Raw genomic sequence first — 19,974 nt, forward strand, 5'->3', positions numbered from 1 at the left:
TACCACTTCTAAGATATCTTCTCTCCAGAAGAACAGTTTTGTGCCCACTTTACCACCTTCATAGCCTTAAAGCCAAAATCCTAAGCATCCAGGCAAGAAAGTAACAGACATGGGAAGCAGATGAGAAAGACCACAGGTAACTCTGGAATTCACTGACATTTCTGTTGTGCAAGCTATAAGCACATAAGCAAGCTTCAAAAGTGACTGAACAAGCCCAGGGTGCACATCCCCTGTCCCTGTGCTGGGGGCTCCTGGAAGCGGGTTATGGAGCAGCACAGAGTCTTGTCTGTCCTCAAACCTGCTTCTTGCACCTCACTGACCACCATGCAAAGACAGTGCTGGTCTCAGTTTAATCATCCAACTCTTGCAGACAAACACAGTTTGCAGAGTGGAGGAGGCTAGTGCTAGCAGACAAGAAGCCAGGACCATTGACCTCTAACACTAAAAAGGAATGAATGTCTGCACCCATGGAAGATACATTGCTTTGAAGGAATGCAGTGAAATGTTTTAGGTCTCAGAGCAACTGCAGGGCACTGGAGTTGGAATTCCTGGGGTCTATTATCACCCTCCTGCTAACTTGTTTTATAACCCTGAGACATTGTTGGAGTAAGAGTATTTGTTTAACCCATGCTTAACTTGAGTTTTGCTACAACTTATAAATCAAGTACCTCCAGGATGCTGAACACCTAATGAGGTGTGGTATCCGATTACAGAACAGACTGAGTTGCTATTTGATACATAATCCTCACCAACACAGGAAGAGAAGCAAGATTTAGAGAGAAAACTAGTATATTTTTCCAGATCAGGTGACAGCTGGGAAACAAAAAATAAATCCTTAAGTATGAGTAGTCACACTGGTCAGAAAAAGATCCACCAAGCATGAATATGTGTGTTCTCCAGTTGCCTCAGCTGATGATATAGGTGTTCTCTCTCTCTACAAACCTCTTACCCTCTGGCACCAGTGGGAAACTCTTCACAGCTCATACAGAACTACTGCAAGTAGTTTAGTTTTGTGCAATGCTGCTTCTTGCAGAGTCTACAACGCAGTGTGCTTGTCTGTCCACCACCAGTACCAGAACAGCATACTTTTACAGAGGACACAAATGGAGATACGCTCTGACATAAAACAAAGGCGCAGTAAAACATCTTTACACTTGCATTGCGGGAATGTGAGTTTTTAGGTAAAATGCAGAGGGTGAATACTGAACACACCACCACCACCCCTCCATACAACAAAACCAACAAGCACTCAAAATTAAGAGAAAGCTAAGAGGCAACCCACAGCTGAGGACAGTAAAAGTATTAATCAATGTTCAAGACACCTTGGCAGCATGGCCAGGGTATTTTGTACCTCCCTTCTTGCATGCCACTGCCTCTATCAATCCCACCAGCACAGAGTTTATAACTCTGTAGAAGGAAAGCTTTCTCTAACAAGTATTATTCTTTCCATGATCAGTCTGACTGAATTAGGACATCCATATGTTGTTAGCTGATGGCTAACAAGGTACAGGTGGTCTTTCATCACAAAGGTAATTGGTCTCTGCAGCAATGACTAATACAGCAAAGTTGTCTCAGTCATCTTTTTTCCCCCTCCCCAATGTTATTTCTTTCCAACTCTGATAAGCAGTATCACTGTCTTGTGCAAACAGTTAAAATAGGAATGGTTTGTCCAACCATTGAGGATAGGAATATACAGAAAACCACAGGGGAAAAGTGAGATAGGCAGAGGGAGATAGCGAGAAAAGAACTGGTGCACAGTGCATCTTGCTCTTCTACTCATTTGAACTCTTGAATTTCTGTTATTGCTTTCATCTGCTGCCTTTGGCCAGATCCTGCACCTTCTAATAGAGCCAGTCTTGTTCAGCTGCAGTGAAGCCTCTGAGGTATTAAGTCAAAGACCAACATGACATGTTAACATCCACCCAAGAAACTATTTAAATCCTCAGGTTTTAATTGGTTCATAAAGGGCCAAATTTGGATAGCCTCCTCCAGACAAAATCCCTATTGTTGAAATGAAAAGGACTTAGTGAGAGCAAGCCTCCCTCTAAAGAAAAGCCAAATACCTCATTAGCAGCACAATTAATGAAATGGCTGTACCTTGGCAAAAAAAGAAATCTGAAAAAAAAACACCTCCACTTTCCAAAGAGCTAAGTTTGAAGGAGAAACTTAGGGACCAAATCCGAAAGTTTGAGAAGGCAAATCCACAAGGATTTGTCCAAAGCCAAGAGGAAAGCTGCCACCCGAGTCACCCCAGCCCAGCCAACACAGGACTTCTGCAGAGAAGGGCTCCTGCTCTGCAGGGTCTTCTCATGGCTTATAAGGTGATGAAGCAGCACGTCAAGGAATTTTACGTTTGTTTTGCAAGGTGCCCAACCACTTGTGGCCACACTTTTTCCTCCAGGCTGGTCCAATGGAGTAACCAGACACTTGTAGTTATGGAGACTGCACCGACATCTCCACAGCAGCTCTGCCCCAGGGCTCACCAAACAGATACCATTGGGCCATCTCACACCTTTGATTCGTGTCACAGCTGTTCCTCTGGTGTTAGCACCAGGCTCGCCAGCTTCCCCTGCAGCTCACGACACGGCAGACATCACCGAGAGCGGCAGCAACAAGGGTCTGTCATCGAGCGGGATGACGCACGTGTCAGGACGCACAATAATGCAGTAACTATTTGCAACTTTCAGGCAGTGATTATCTTTCAACACTGCTTCAGGTCACTGCCCTTTGTTGCAAGGTTACAGTGGTACAGCAGAACTCATGAAAGCTGTCTCTTGCTCACTTGGGCTGAGGATGAGTGGGATAATCATTTCTGACAAGTCCTAAAATATCTTCCGTACCAAATTCTTTGTTTCACTACGAGAAGAGAACAACACAAGCCTCAGTATCAGGTAACAAGACCTCCACCGCTGCTTTGAGGCCAGCATCCTGATTCACGAGCGAAGGGGCAGACCCAGTGCCTTGTCCCGCAATGGGGAGGCACATGCTAAACACAGCTCCAAGTATCCTCAGTGCCAGTCCATAAACTGGGACCAAAACATCTGGAGGCTCCTATGTGCAACGAGTTGGGGAGTCTCAGTCATATTCCCAGGAGAATGGCCAAGACTGACAGCACACACCAGCTCACTACTGCGTGCACCATCAAGGAGGTACAATACAGCCTTCAGCACTTGACATGGGCAACTCAGCACCTTCCAATCTATGTAATTAATTTTAATCAACTGTAGTACTAATATGCACCATCCTGTCATTTCAATGACAAGGACATGGCTTTAAAGAGGCTGCCCCAGGAATGATATACCTCACTAGGCTCTCCCAGCTGATGACTGTTATAAATACATCACAGAAAGAAACCAACATGCTCAAAACGTGAAATGATTTTTACAAGACACCAGAGTCAGCAAATCCCAATTAAGCCAAAAATCAGCTGCAGAGTACACAGAGAGCAGAGAGTGACATGGAAACTGCTCCCAGCCTCAATATGCTCTCACACAAAGTAATTTGTGTTGGACTCAGGCTTTATTTACTCAGCTCATAACGAGAAAAAAAAGCTATTAGCAGAAGGTTAAGGTAACTGGAGCAATTGCTGTAAAATAATGGAGCCCATAGCAGTTACGACTTTGTGCATATATACGTTTAATTGAATAAATACATCCATTCAGCTACCACCTTTCACAACTCAGACTTCCTGCTTGCAGAGGGGAAGGTTATTCCCATTAATTGATTATTGTTACTGCTCTAATACACCCTACGCACTTGTTTATGTTTCCATTTAATTTTCCAGGATATTACCACTGGCACTGCGAAAGGGGACACGTGTAACCGAGCCAGCCCCGCTGACACACTGCAAATGAGAACACAGATCTCTCCCCAAAGGGGAATAATTATAAAAGGCTGCAGGTTACCAATGGATCAGTGGGTTAGGCCAACATAGTTAATACCAGTATATCCACATGAAGCCATGCAATTGAAATCCGATCACAGTCAATGAGGAAGACAACCTAGTGAATCCGATGCAAAGACACCTTTCAATAATGAACAGGCATCACAGCACTCACACTGACAACAGCACTCCTTGTACTTTAGTGTTAATCCCACATCTTTCTCAACCCCTTAGAGTCTGTAGCAGAAAGGAAAGGCTCTCCAAATCACCCGTAGGAGGATGCACTTACTGAACAAAACAATTACAAGACTCCATCAAAGTCTTTAGGCTAAAAATATTACATACCTATGGCACACACCAGCAAGGAGGAAAGCAATTCTCTGGAACAAGTGCTCATGCTCTGCAGGTGCACGTGCCCATGTGGAGGTGGACAAACTCACTAAGTACCTCGTGGGTAACAAGCAGGCACACGGAGGTAACACAACAGATGGGAAAGCAGTTAAGATCCACTATAAAAGATCTAGTAGAAGCAGGCTTTAAAAGGAAAAGGGTTAAGAAAAGCACAAGGCTGGCAGAGTCTTAAGTGGGTGTGCTCAGGGAAGCATGTTCCAGCAAGAAGGGCTAATGTGAACAAAGTACCTATGTCACCTGCAGACCACAGATGAGCACACAAGGAAAGAGTACAGCCAAGTGGGAAAGGCTGTGAGGAGCAAAAGGGATAAGCAGCCAGGATATGCAGAGCTGTACAGACCTCTCAAGTAGGTCCTAAAGACCTTCCAATCAATATGCATCAATGGAGGGCCTCAAGAGACTGGTGATACGACCTGTATGCTACAAAGAAAAAACTGTTCTACTTGCTATGGTTAGAAATATAAGTCCAAACATACACTTTAGGAAATTCTGTAGAAATGCAGAGAGGGCAAAACTAACTAAAATGCACTCATCCTCCACGCAAGAGACTTTTCAGCAGAGACAAAACTAGCAAGCAGCCACTGGAAAGCTGAATTTCCTAACAGAGGAAAAAAGAAAAAGAAAAAAAAAATCACTGAATGAAAAAATATTCTACAGCATTAGGAAGGGTCAGAAATTATGCCCATCTCACATTTCTGTGAGTCCCCAGGGTCCTCACCATCTTTACACAGAACCTATCACACTGTAGATATCAAGCTATGTAAAGAAGAGAATAGATTTTCAGCCTGAAAGCCAAATATCTGCAAAATCTGCTCTTCCAGCTCCAAAATATTGTTTCTCAGAATTATGTGGTATGCCCCAGGAAACAGAATTCCGAAAGTTTAAAAAGAGGAAGACACTTGCTGCTATGAAAGGTGCTGTCACTGACAGCCCATTCTCCAGTTCTTCAAATAATAAGTTACACACAGGAATACTGGTTAGACAATGGGGGTACATCCTGCAGAGGGCTGAGGTTTTCAACTCTCCAATTTCTACGGCTTTTTCTTTAATGGTACTGATCACATCTTCGCTTTTGTTTATAAAATCAGAAAGCCCATTTCCTTTTTTAAAATTATTTTTAGTATTTATTGATGTGCCCTAATACACGTAATATCAGATACACAGTAGATGAACTGTTTCAAAATTCACAGCAACTGCTTAGCTTACATACATGAGCTTACTAATAGAAATTCAGGTACTGTTTCTTTGTATTACCACATACAAAACGTTGACTCAAACTCTGATTATTTCAGCATCTTACACCGATAACTTGCTATTAACTTACCGCCATAGATACTAACTCTGAGATTTAATTCTTGTCAGTCGAGAAAACGCTTCTGCTTCTCCAGAACACAATGGCTGCTGTCATTTTGACTGACGTTAAGCTACCGTAAGTGATTTTTCAAATGGACAAATTTATCCCTGGAGACAGCAACATTCCAACTAGGGCATGTTTGTCTTCCTCTGCAGCAAATCTTGAGATGGTACTTAAAGCAAGCAAGAAAGCACCAGAAGTGAGGGCGAGCATTTCTTTACGACTGTCATCGCAAGACAAAGTGCTTCCACACATTCCATGCAAAATAATCCCACATCGCTGCGAAGATCAAAGTCGGCAGTGACAAGCAGGGTCCCATCCCTCTTCCTGGGTCAGTCCCACCCAGGCAGATGTGGACAGAGAACACCATTGAGTTCTCCTCTTACAACAAGGGTAACAGCTGGAACAACCATAAGATAAACCAAAATACACACAGAGAAGGCTAGACAGGAGCCCAAGAGATGAGACAGAAGAAAGCAGCTGAACAGACACATCCAGCAGTGCTGAGTTTTCTATTTTTCCATTCCTCCACCCTGCCACGAAACAGACCAAGAACAACTATTCCCTTAAGCACACTACTCTCAGGCACACCCTTGCATCACCAATAACTCAGGAGCACCCATCACTCCTTGTCACTTACTTCTTGACTCAAGACTTGCCCCTTCTGGGATTTCCTTGAAGTCTTTTCTCCCATTAGAGCAGTTTCTGCAAGTCAGAGAGGAGCGTGAAGAGGCAGGTCCTGAACATGTGAGGTATGTATCCATGAAGTTAAATACCGAGGCAGGTTCAGCAAACTTAAAGAGACTCTCCAACACATTAAAGATCAACACAGCATTCTTCTGAATGAGCCACACAATCTGGCAGTGCTCCCTCCAACATCAATATCAATTTCCTCCATCAACAGGAGACAGAATAATAGCAACTTCCTCTATATAATGCAGCCCTTAATTGTCCCAGATCAAACATCAGCTCCCAGAGGCTATTCATTCTGCTCTATAGGTAACCATGCCCTAGACAAGATGCAACAACTTTTATCAACAAATGTTAAATGTTGCAGGAAGCCCAGAAGGCGCATATGGAGACTGCTAATAACAATCTACCACATCATTGCACTAGCTCTAACTGAACATGCAAACCACTGCTGAGAGCAACGTGAGTACTCCAGTGACCAGAAAACATTTGCAAGCTCTTGTTCATCAGAGGCAGCAAATCCATACAACTACTGTCAGATCAGGTTTTTTCCCCCTCTATATCAGCTCCACAACGCCTCTGATCCCCCTCCTAATGACATAGTCTTCATTGATTTCAAGAGAACTCAGCAAGACCTAGCAGAAAATGAACTAAAGAAAAGAGGAAAATGTCAAGTGAGTCATTAGCGGGTAGAGAAAGGAATTGTGTAGTAAGTAGTCCTCAATATACTTTTCCTTTTTTAAAATAAATGATGTCACAAATCGAGGGAATCCTTGGACATTAGTGAAGCTGCACCAATAATGAGCCCTGCACAGTCTGCAGGAGTGAGGAATTCCTCAACTCAAAGGCGTTACTTACACCAAATGCCAATAAATACATAGGTAAAATTACCCTGCTTGTTTGGAAATTTCAAGATGGGAGTTCAGATCTCAAATACAAGAGCAGACACAGAGAGAGAAGCAAGAAAACCAGCACCAAACCAGAAGATTCTTTCCAACTTTAACAGCTAAAAAAAGTCTTTGTTTTTTCATCTTTTGGCTGCTATTACCAACATTACAACCTTTGTGTAGGGCAGGTGCTTAGCTACTGAAATGGGAGGAGAAAATATTTCTCATCACTAGCAGGAGCAGGCACGGTCCCACCATCTTTCTAACTCTGTTACGGCACAGATGTGCTTTCTGTTGAACATCCTTTGGCGCGTACTTCCACGCATGCATCTTCATTTGCTTTGCCCTCGGTTACCACAACACAGCCCTTTTCCTAGGGCCTGTTACTACAGCAACAGAATCTGTTTGAGTTTGGTAGCAACATATCGCAGGCATCGAAAAATATGCTATTAGCTCAAGAAACATGGAACTACATGTCAGCAGCCCATGCCACAGAGATCTTCCTGTAACATCTCACCTCTGTCTTTCTAATTACAAAACTCCATGAATCCCCACCTCCTTGGCAGAGCACAAGCCTGAGCAACCTCTTCCTTCAAAGGACGCACAACACAGGTACACTGCCCACCCTCTCCCGTGTGCCTGTCATTGTAGAGAAACCACAACAAGCCAGGTTTGATGGGCTTCATGGCCAGAAGCATATTATGTTCCACAGATGCTATTACTTGCACTAGCAGTTAAAGCCAAAGTTTCACTTTAAATTCCATATGGTATCACATCTACATTATTTTTCACATATGTATTAGAACAAACAAAATATTTTTACAAAAGAAAAATTAGTTTGAGGGGCAGTTGTGGTTGGGGTTTTTTTTGGTTTGGTTGGTTGGTTGTTTTTTTTTTTTAACTAGGAGAACCTTCCTGTATTGTCAACTAACTGCAAAGAGGCTGTGTTAGCTATTATACAAAGTTACTTCACTGAACTATTGCACAACTCGAAGGAAAAAAAACTCTCAGTGCACAGGGTTATTTCTGTATAATTCGCTGCCTTGGGACACAAGAGGGTTTTTATTGCAACAGGTGAACAATTACTAGTACTTAGGTGTCAGGTGAGAGACTGCTTCTTCCCCCTAGCTACAATACAGCCCAAATGCAGCATATACATACTCAACGTTAGCAATATAGTAAAGACAGCACAGACTGGTCAACTTGATCATTTCTCACCCACAGCCAGCCATGACGGAAAGTTCAGCCAGACTATGACTGCTGTTATTAATTAGTTTCTATCCTGAGGGAACAACCTATGCCAGATTTGCTCCCAATTTAAACCAAGGGAACCTACCCAAAAACATTTTATCCGGTCACATGCAGTGTAGCCCCTACTGAGTGAGCGTGCTATTATGAGAAAAGAAACTGATATAAATATAGCATAGTGACAGTATACACTCTGCAGTTATTTCCTCCGTGAAACAGAGAAGAATGAAGTGGGTAAGCTGCTCAGCCAGCTTTCTTCTAAGATTGCTGAAAATTGCATTGATGACATCAACAAAAATAATCAGCTAAAGACAAATCTGAGCAAATAATTCTCAAACAACATTTTAAACTGTAGAATTTGACCTCCTCTCAAGTACTCACAAACCTGAGAAGACTTGTACGTTTCCACCATCTTCTCCATTTATATTCATTCGCAGAATAGATTTTTTTCCTGTAATTTTTTCCTGTTAGCTTTTATTTTTACTAGCTAAATTGATTGCACGTTCATGTAAGAATTAATCATCCTCTATCCAAAAACCTACTTGTGATGGATAGGCTAGGACAGAGCAGATATTAAACTTCATTGTTGGTATGGTTGATTGGTTGAGTGTGCATACACGTGCACTCTTCTGCAACCCATAATTCATACGTAGAAATCCAGTTTAATGATTTTCATAACTAAAGCCAGTAAAGCAAACAACCCCAAAATGCTTGGTGGGTTTTTTTTAACCATACATGTAGAAAGTAACATGGTTAGAAGCGCATGTCTAAAGGAAAAATAATGAAGCAGCATATAGTAAGCAGAATTCATTTTCTGGCAGTATTTTCCCAGCTACAGTTGAACTGCCAACTTTAAAGAAGTTATTTTAGCATACAAGATGAATGTATCTCAGGAACAAAAAGAATCACTCTTCCTAATCCTCCTCTCATGCACCCTCCTCAATCCTGTTCTCAGACATGAAGCATTGCTTAAAAAATGCCCATGGAAGAGACTGAAAGAAGTTGCTGCTTCTCTATATAGTTATTTATAATAGATAATCTTAGAATCATTCTTAATTCCAGCTCATCATTTATGGTGTTGGCAAAGTTGCTCCAGTGAATTTAGTCTCATCATTCACCTTCGGGTTGTACAGTATCTTGTATTTTATATATCGTTCTTTATCCAGTGAATCCCTCACAAGCACTTACAGAACAAAGCGATGGTGAATAACAATCCAAGGACAAAGCTAAATGCTGAAATACTATGATTTTTATGGCCAGTTACAGGAAAACATGGACATACTTTGAATGTGTAGAAGAACTTCTATAAGTAAAGTAGCAATACATCCAGGAACACCACAGCATGCTATATAGTTCATCTTTCCAACAGGCCTCTGCACTATCCCAAGACACTGAACACCATTCAGAAAGTCAGCAGGGGTGTTCAGCTCAGCTGCCCATGGTCATACCCCAGCTGCATTCAGTTATGCTTGGGAACTTGATCAAAATGTCTTCACAAAAAACCCACAAACTAATGGGATCATCCATTCAGTTGACAGTCAAGACAAAACAGGGATGATGGGACAAGTGCACAGAGTTTTAGTTGCTAGAAACTACACTAACAAGTGCAGAAGGATCACATTAATGGCAGCACACACTTCACTGATTTATTGCATTGGAGCCATTTATCTAGTGACAATTCCTGTAGAAAGAAGAATGAGCCAAGCTGGTCAGTTCTTTCAGAAGATAACTTCACCCACAACATCCTCTTTAAACCTGCTGGAGAGGAGACTACGAAGAAAACCCATGAACACTTTACTCCAATAACAGAGATGTTTCATTTCATAACTGAAGCCAAATTTCATATCTTAACCATCTGGAAGAATTTTGCAACGTGATCACCAGAACCATGAGTTCTACTTCAGGCTCACCATATCTCAAAATAGATCTCACTAGCTTCCGCATTCCATTTCGTTACAGGGATCACATTATCTGGGGTCCTGCTACAGCATGTTAGGTCACAGCACCTACTCTGTAACAGGCACTTCCTTGCTAAAATGCGATGGTTGTAGTGACAAGATACACGTCTCCTCTCAGTCTCCTTACACTGCGATGACCACTGAGACACAAATGCTTCAGAATAGGAAAGGAACTAGGGTATCTTGGGAAAAAAATAAATATAATAAAGTCATCACGTGTCACTTGGAAATTCCTCAGCTAAAACTCAACCATAAGCCAGCAATATCAGAATTGAAAGCAATCTGGGCAAACACAATAGAAGGAGCAAGCATTTTCATAATCATCCAGTAATAATCACTGTGGCTGTCAACCTTTACCATTGCTACAAATAAAAGTAAATATCACTGTGTTCCCCTGCTGCTTACAACTGCTTGGTGTAGAAACCCATGCCAAGTTATCTTCACAAGCACAGCAGAACGTGGAGAAGAGGCTTCAAGGCATCCCTCCTACTAGCATCGAACAGATAATATGAGCAAGATGCCAGCCCACAAGGAAAGCCTTCAGTGAGAAGTAGTTCAGAGAGCCTTACCTATGTACAGGGAGGAATCTTTCCGCCTCACGTGGTCATCAATGTAGGAAACTCCCAAGGGCTGGACAGGGGTAGCACCAATGCCCAGGAGGACCTGTGCTCCAATGAGCAGCAAGTACATCATGTTGGTAGCAGTCCTATTCCTGCAGATAAGGTCTGGGTCTGGTCCCTCATCACTGGTGGACCCGTTGGCAGCACACACATCCCTCCCTTCAGCACCCCAGCGTATTTCTCCCGATTCATATTCATATTGGTGGGTCAGAAATTCAGGCAACGCGGAAAGGAGGGCACCCAAGGCCATGACTATCCCTCCACATCCTATCAAGCGCGGCCGGTGTCCTCGGGCTCCAAAATAGCTCACGAAGAGGATGAGGGCCAGGTTGCCAATCTCGAAGCTGCTGGCAATGACGCCCACGTCAGCACTCTGAAGGTTGAATCGCCGCTCCAAGGTGGTTAAAACACTCACCTACAACAGAGAAATCCAGAGAAAATTACTGAAAGGGAATATGACCTGCCTTCTGTCCTCCCCATGTGACCTGCTCAAGTGTAAGTTTCTTTGACTTTCCCTTGGAGCCAAAAACCTACACATCAAGGACATCCAAATCACAGTACAGTAGTAGTTGACCTCCAAGCATGATCTGACTACTCAAATACAGCCACATCAGAAGGTCCTAATACCAAGTGACATTTCACAGCCTAGCACCTGTCTGAGCACATGTTCACTTCCAAATTCCTGTGTACATCAACGTATATTTTGGGTGCCTGCAGAGACCCATGACTCCATGATTGGTTAGACTCTTTTTGGGCTCCCTTTCTATTTGAAAGCACAGCCTTCACATTGCAAACATTGTCCCACAGAACCAAGGCACAAACCACACTTAGGCTCACATCATCCAATCTTTCTCTTGGAATGAATCGCAGTTAGTGAGCAGCAGAAAACCTTGCAAATACTTGGCTTGCACACCAGCACAAGGCCATCAAGTTAGTCAGAGATAGCGATGCACAAATAAGCAATTTGGTCAACGCAGAAGGCTTCTATTAAAGTATATAAAGTGCTGGGTTTAAACTGTTTGTGGATTAGTTAATGACTGGGATCTTCACTTACAGAATTTTGAGAAGGCAGGCCAATTAAGGTTTATGTAGAAGATTTAAATCCACCACAAAGAAGGGAAGATTTAACAAACAGCGGTTATTTAATGCAAAGGAGAGAGAAGCACATGAATAGTCTTCAAATATTTAACATTGCTGAGAAAAAGAACGACTCCTTCCTTGTATTCAAAATGGGCAGGACAAGAAGTGACAGGTTTAAACTGCAGCAGAGATGATTCAGGTTAAATACAAGGTGGGGAGAAACCAGACTGTTACTGGTGAGGATTGCGAAGCACTGGAATATGTTGCGTGGAAAGGCTGCAGAGGTCTTTAAAAAGAGCACAGACCAGCATTTGTCAGGAAAGACACAGGTATGGCTGATCTTGCCATAGGGTAGGAATGTGAACCAGATCATCTGGAGAGCTCTTCCAGTGTTGATTACACAGCACAATGAAACACGACATGGATTTTCTGCAGTAGTCATAGCACTGATCAGAGTATGAAGATGAAACATCAGGTACCTCACTTGCTGTCATCCCTGCTCAAGGGACAAAACTCAGCGCATTCTCGTGCCTATAGCACTGTCTCCCTTATGCAGGAAAAAAAATAAGAAAAGAAATCTCAAACATGTCTCAGAAATGCCAAAAACTTATACCTTGGATAAGAGACTATCTTGTTTTTCAGATTGCAAAAGATGAAGATATTTAATGTTGTCCTAAAACAGGCAGGTTTCTCTATTCAAAAAAATGTAATAAAGACCTCAGAGCAGAAGGTAGCCCCTGGATAGAATAAAAATAGCCTCCCACTGGAGGCACTGAAAATCTTTGCTGATAAACCTCACAAAGCAGGAGCCAGTCTGACCGACTTTAAAGTATTCTGACAGCAACACTTCTCCGGGGGCAGTTAGCCTCTGTTAGGGTACACCAGGGCACAGTTGGACAAAGACAGTCCCATTGGCAACAAAATGGAAAAATGGAAATCACCCACTTCTGCTGCTTTGCATAAGCAAAATCCCCCAAACCTGACCCTGATAAGCATTTAAGTCAGATATCCAAAACTGGACTGTTTTCTTGATTTTTGAAAATTCAGCCTTCATCTCATACAGGCAGTTATCACTTTATGCTACGACTGTAATTCTCCCCCACTAAAAGCCAAGAACTGAATCAGGAAAAAAAAAAGCCAAACCCTAAAAATCAAACTCTATGACTAAAGACAATGCAATAGCAGTAGTTCTTCTCCATGCCAAAGCCAAGTTAAGATGTGTGTGTCAGAGGGAGAGGAGGCCACCACTTCATCTGAAGCACCGAGTGCAGGTATCTGTTGGGATGAAATGACTCATTCACCAGAGGAAACAATGTCCTTTTCTGCGAGGGCACAGCACAGCCTGTCCCTGCTCCAGCAACCTCATCCACACTGCTTGGTAGAGACATGAGAGAGAGCGCGCTAGTACGTATTTGAGGGCAATGTCACCGTTTCCAGCTCTCCATGGGAGCCAGGGCAACAGAGCTGAGCAGATGAGACAGAGGCTGCTGGAAAACACTATGTTGGTACTTTCAGAGCAAGGCACACCAAAGCAGAGGGACCTTGGTGGAGGGGTGGTATGAACATGGACAATGTCCCATTGCTCCAGGCTGCTCCACCAGGCACTCATGCAACATTTATCATCCATAACATGGGGCTGATTTTATTGCATGGTGTGATCTAACAGGGTTGGTGCATTCAGACTGGTAGGACTCCAGACTTCAACACCACACAGCAAACACCAACAAACTCCAAGCAATGATCTGTCCCATGAACGCCAATTTTGGCAGAATGGGGAATCTCTCCAATATGAGTATGTAACTCTGAGCATGCAAAATCATGTCCATGGTGCTCATTTCTGAGTTGTATCTAGATAGGAAACTCATAATTATTCATTATAGCTGTGTAAACTGAGGCACAGAGAGCCAAGCATTAATAAGAAAAGTACAGTCAACAAAACTAATTTGTGATGGAATAATTTAGGCTAGAAGATTGAAAGCCAGCAGAAGTGATTTCCCAAGGCCAATTGGTATTAACTAACTTTGGAAGTCTCTCCACATTTCAACCTGGCTGCCAAAGTTTAGACTTTCACTGTACATATATACAAGCAGCTAGAAAGCAGGATGGCATTTAGAAACACTTGGGTGTCATGTCTTACAAAGGTTAGATTTTGGACAGCTGGATTTCAAATAAAAAACTACACCATTTAAGTGCAATTCGCAATGATAGGGACTGTAAATTAATGACAAACCTGGGAATTAAACTGAGAAGTCCCAATTCTCATTCTGCTCCCATTTCAGTGGGTATTTAGTTGTTCTCTTTCTGTAAAAAGCTAAACCACTCACAATAGGGAAACAGAGTTTCACCATCCGCTAACAGTTTCTTGCTTTGCTTTGGTGAAGAGACTGAAACAAAAGGAGGAAGAGGAAGATGGTAAACTGCAACTCTCCTGATAAGAGCAAGCAGGAGTTCTTATTCTTCTGGCTGGACCACACTGCATTTCCCAGCCTGCTCCTTCTGGCTGTAGCATTGCCACCCAGTGCCATCAACTCTGTCTTAATAATTAAGTGGCATATAGGATGCAGGGAGGGCAGCATAGTGAAAGAATAAAACCATCACATCAGCCTTGAGCATTCAGAGGAAAACAGCATCTGAGTACAAAGCGCTGACACCAGCATCAGCAGAGTAGCCTCCAAAACACTGACAGTCATGGAGGGGGAAAAAAAAATATCCCAAAATAAAAATAAGGCTGAGAAACAACCTGCCAACATGCAGATTTTAGCCAGAGAACATCAGGAACACAACTGCATTACATCCAGGGTGGCTGCAGCACAGACAGCACAGCCCAAATTCTTGCTTTGACATTGGCTGTGACCTTAAATACACATGCCGACTACAAAATCAGCATTAACACAGCAGAAACGTTACTTGCATTTATTCAAAACAAACCTCTGCCCATAGCTAGAATCATTCTCTCACCTTCCCATATACCTCACCTTTATGGGGCTTCCTGCATGTAAGGTGTAACCTGGCTAAATGCTTCCAGTTTGCACGTAGGATGCTCCCAGTGCCCTTGCAACTGTTACTGCCCGCATTTCCTTTCACAAGCCTGCTGCCCAGCAGATAAGCCATCATCATTCCTAGACACTAACTCTATTTATCAAGAGTTACATAAAATGTTGCAAAAGACACGACAGCTCCCTGTAAAATACTGACGTCATGTGAAAAGGCTGCAAGGATTATGAAAAGTCCCTGTGTGCTGAGGCCAGGTTGAGCATTCAAGAGTGCAGCCCACGTGGATGTTGATTTAACATCAGGTATTCAGGGAACGGACAGCACAGCGGCTTCGGATGGACAACCTCCTGCTAAAGCACAGTGGGAAACACCACGAGCCCACGTTATTAGCTGTGAAGCTGCTATTTCCTGGATTCTGTCAATTTACAGAGCTGTTACACCAGCGCTGGAAAGAACAGATTAAGAGAATGTTCAGTTTAAAAAGCTTCTAACCAAAGATGAAAACAGTTCCCAGGAAGGCAGTACAACAAACCAGTAAAATTCACGCAGATGAGATACATTGGCCAAGCATCTAGGAATGAGAAATACATGCGGTTTGACCCCAAAAAGTCAGTGGTGTGTAACCATCCAGTGGGTCAGACAAGTCCAGAGGAGGCAGGAGAGGACAGAGGCAGGGGAAGTGTTGTCATCGTGGCAAGTGCCAGTGCTCAGGATGCTGGGAACAGCAGTGAAGCTACAGCTTCGCATGGGGATGTGCCTGTGCTAAAGACAGCTCTGCCTTGCCTGCTACTCCTGTGTCCTCACATCTGTCCTGCAGATCAGTCCTTCTCAGGTCACCAAGGGTCCGACCAAAGTACTTTAGCTGCAGCACTGTACAGTCTTCAGTCATGCCAGCCCCATTGCTGTTTCTGAACCTCAAGGTCTCCACCATCACCTTTGATAGAAACTGCCTTCCTGTCTCTAACTGTATCCTCTGTCTCCAGTGGAATTCTCACTCCAGACATCTCCCACATAGTTTTTAAGAGCAGCTCCACTACAATTTAGCTATGGTGTTACAGAGATCAACAGGACCACATGGGTGGTGTTTCTCCACGAGTTCATGCTCCTCCAGACTAAGCCTCGTATCAAATCACTCAGACCACCAAAAACTAAATCAGGTTGGACATTTGTGCACCTCACTCATGCAGAAAGCAGGCTTGGGAATCCAGAAAGACCATGTAACCCAGCCTTCTGCCCTTCTGTGAACACACCACCCAACATCCAATAACCAGAAGTAATTAAAACTTTAGACAGTGCTTGCACTATCTCCTCTTCTTACAGAGCCATAGAAGTCTGCATGCACACATTTGTCTCAGGTGATTTCGAAGACTAATATTCAAAAGGACCTGCGCTAATGGGGCCTCCTAAGTCCACCCTAAAACATTCTTCAATGATTGAAAAAGGAAAATGACCTCACACAATGTACATAGTGATAAATGACCCACATCAAAAAAAAAGAAAAGAAATCAATCACAACCATAAAATTTTCCAGCCAACGCAACTGAATATTGCAACCTCTATAACTAAACCCAGGGAAGCTTTTGCCGTGCCATTCTGGACTTATTTCAATAATACATGCTCACATTCATCATTCCTGTCTGCCCCAAATCTATAGATCTTGGCATTTCTGAGTCAAGGTAAATTTGTTCTCTCTATAGACTGTTTATTTTATATCAATGCTCAGTAAAAACGCAATGCACAAACCTGTTTCACACTATTGCCCCACTTTATCACTAAGAAATGAACTGAAGGCTGGGGGCACCTTTATGAAGTCAGAGACACAGTGTATTGAAAATGAATATCATATTGTTCGTATCTCCAATGATCAAGTCATATTCACCCACAGAGTCTACAGATAAGTTCATTGTATTAATAATACAGGGTTATATATAGAAAACACATTGACTTTATGCCTGAAGGGCCTTTTTAAAAAGCTTCTTTTTAATGTAAAATACATTTTCTCAGTTATGTGGTAAGAGATTGGACTTGAAGAGACATGTCTACAGTGCTACAGGGTGTAAAATAATTGCCTGGCAACTATGTTTCCAAAGGAAAACAAACGCCAACAGTCTCCCACAGTCTCCATTACCGAGCTGGGAAACACAAGATTCCTCGAAGAGCCAAAGTGACCATCCCAGAAATGAAGCCACTGCTTCCACATGCCTCCACCCACTTCTTCAGATGTCACCTCATCCTCTCCTCCAGTAGCCACACGGGACGGAGCAAAGGGCTTCCCACAGTTGGAGGCAAGCTCTCCTCCTCGTAGAGCTGGTACCCATGGGCTCAGCCTCACCGCCCACTCTCCCAGCTGACAGCACAGCCTGCAGGCTCAGCATTCAGGCCCAAGGGAACGATGCTGATACTCTGCTCCGACGTTTTTCTGCTCTGCAATTCCAGCGTTGAGATGATCGCTTGTGGTTGAGCCCAGTATTTTTTTTTAAATGCAGACAATTCCCTTGGCGTTTTGCCCACTCCTTCCCTTTCAGCTGGCTGGGAGGATGGTAGCAAGCTTAATACCCTTTGCCCAGCCCCAGGCATCAGCATTCCTTGCTGCTCCCCACCTCACTGAAACAGCGAGGGCATCAGGACCTCCCATCTCATGCTGCTGATCACTTGTGTCAACACCATTCCCAGTCCAATAAAGTCAGTGGAAACTTAAAAGACGTTCTCACCGCAGATGCTGACACCCGTGCTGGCTTTGGGCACAGAAACATGAGGGAAAGCAAAAAAGGGTGGCGATATGAACACACCCAAGCTGGCTCTGCTCAAGGTCTGGAAATCATCTCTGCATAGAAATTTGCATTCACATGACAGGGATAATAGACGCCACAGCTGAACCACTGCTGAGAGTAGGGTGTCATTAGCTTGGCTGGTGCTGCATGTGCCTGTGCTGTTTCTAGGCCAGCACTGGAAAATCTGCAAGTTACTGTACTGGTGCCATGACGAGTTTGCAGCTCGCATCTATGCCTCACTGGTGTGAAAAATTCATTTTACATCCTAGTGACCAGTTCTGATATTACTGACACGATCCAAATTAAGCTCATGTTCAAGGTCAGGATTTTCAGGGGCCTGAGAGGAAAGGCTATTACACCACGCAGCAAGAGAAACGGCACACCGCACTCCTGGTCGAAGCAAGACACGTATTTTTGGCAACTCCTCCTCTCTGGCACCATGCCGAAAACTTTTCTGCTGTCTCTTGTACCCCGCTGTGCATCTCCTCCCCACATTTCGGTAGTCACAGCATCCTGTGTCACCTGCCCTCAGCCAACGCAGGGCACAAAGCAAGCGTACCCGGGTCACCCTTTGCTGGGTGATGCAGCTACGCCACAAACACAGCAACGTTCCGTGCTGTTGCATGGTACAAACAGAGCAAAGAGCAGTCGGTACCCACAGAAGATACCCTGTTTGGTCAGGAGTTGATACACCAGTGCAAAGCCACAGTCTGTTTCAAAATAGCTTAAAACAGAGAAAAAAAAAGGTCATGCGCCTCTCAAAGCTAAACGAATGTATTTTCCACTACTCTAGTGAAAGTGGGATCTATACTGATCAAATATGCAATATAGAAACCTCACCTCTAATCCAGGTGAGCGTTGCAGCAAACAGCAACGCAACTGCACTGTCGTTATCTTCCCTATTTGCTTCCTACAGATCCTGCACAGGACACAAGGGTCTGACCCCCTTTCCCTCGCCTGAGGAAGGGAAGGAGCACTGTCCCATTTAGAGAGGTGTGAACAAAAAGATCGTCAGGGGTGGTACTTGCAACCTACCCTCTCCCATCCATCACAGAAAGTCAGCGTGAGTCACCAACAGCTCAAAACAGACCCAGGTACAGAGCACCAGGCCACACAGAACTTCCTAGCAAGACTTGAGAGGCTTTTTCTGTTGCTCTGAAACAGATGTGCATCACAGCTGAGATCTGCATTTATTTTTTTTAACCTTTTGAAGTCCCAACCTATGGTGATATTATCACAACCACAGACCAAGTGTCCACACAAGCTTTCTGCCTCCGAGTCTGCTGCTCAAAGTTCACCTCACTGGGCAAAGGCAGGTGATATTTTAGTCTCTGACAAGGTACCTACATCAATACATCCAGTGCCAGAACCCATTTGTAGCCTACACTGCTCTTTAGTAGCACACATACAATGAAGCTAGTGGATATTTTAATCCTTATTTATTTTTAAATGTTATGTCATTTTCACTGGCAGCAAAATAGCGCATCATAAGCGTGCAAAGCACAGACCTCAACCCTGTAACTGCATTTTTGCATGCTTTAAAAGAAACGTAGCACAGAACAGCGCTGCCGGCACATTTCAAACCTGGAGGATGAAGAATTCCACATGGAATAAGCGCACAGCAGCAGGGGCTCGTGAGCAGGAGCGGCCGCTCAGCTCTGTAGAAGTAAACAGCTAAGGGAAAGCAGCCTGAGCATTTTTGACATGTTCAGAGGTGGATCTCCTTTTCTAGTTCCTGTGGCCAGCAAGGAAGTGTACAAAGCCAGAAAAAGAGTAATTTAAGCCGTATATAACAACTTGTACATAGGCTCCCACAGCATCAGAGGCCACGTATAGGAATGGCAATAAAATCCATGCATGGGCCCAGGACTCTGCAAACAGGACACCACTGCCCTGGGTTCACTTCAGTGGAGAAGAGGAGATGAAGCTCATCTCGCTGGAAGACTCTTAACAGGAAAAAAGCCCCTTCCTATGTACTCTCAAAGCACTGGAGAGGCAAGATCCTAAGCTGTCACACTGCACTCTTAATTCTCCACCACCCCAAATCAATGCAAGTTTGCTTGTTTATCTAATAAAAT

The 19,974-nt window shown here is 43.6% G+C and overlaps 1 protein-coding gene across 1 annotated transcript in view; it reads right to left on the reverse strand.

Moving 5' to 3' along the window:
- Positions 1–19,974, reverse strand: part of SLCO3A1 (solute carrier organic anion transporter family member 3A1) — a 139,934-nt gene that overhangs the window by 103,789 nt on the left and 16,171 nt on the right. The window contains 1 exon segment of the mRNA XM_086620482.1: positions 11,001–11,466. Coding sequence (XP_086476608.1) covers positions 11,001–11,466 — 466 coding nt within the window.

Source organism: Tauraco erythrolophus, chromosome 14 (assembly GCF_009769465.1).
Source record: "Tauraco erythrolophus isolate bTauEry1 chromosome 14, bTauEry1.pri, whole genome shotgun sequence".
Taxonomy (NCBI): Eukaryota; Metazoa; Chordata; class Aves; order Musophagiformes; family Musophagidae; genus Tauraco; species Tauraco erythrolophus.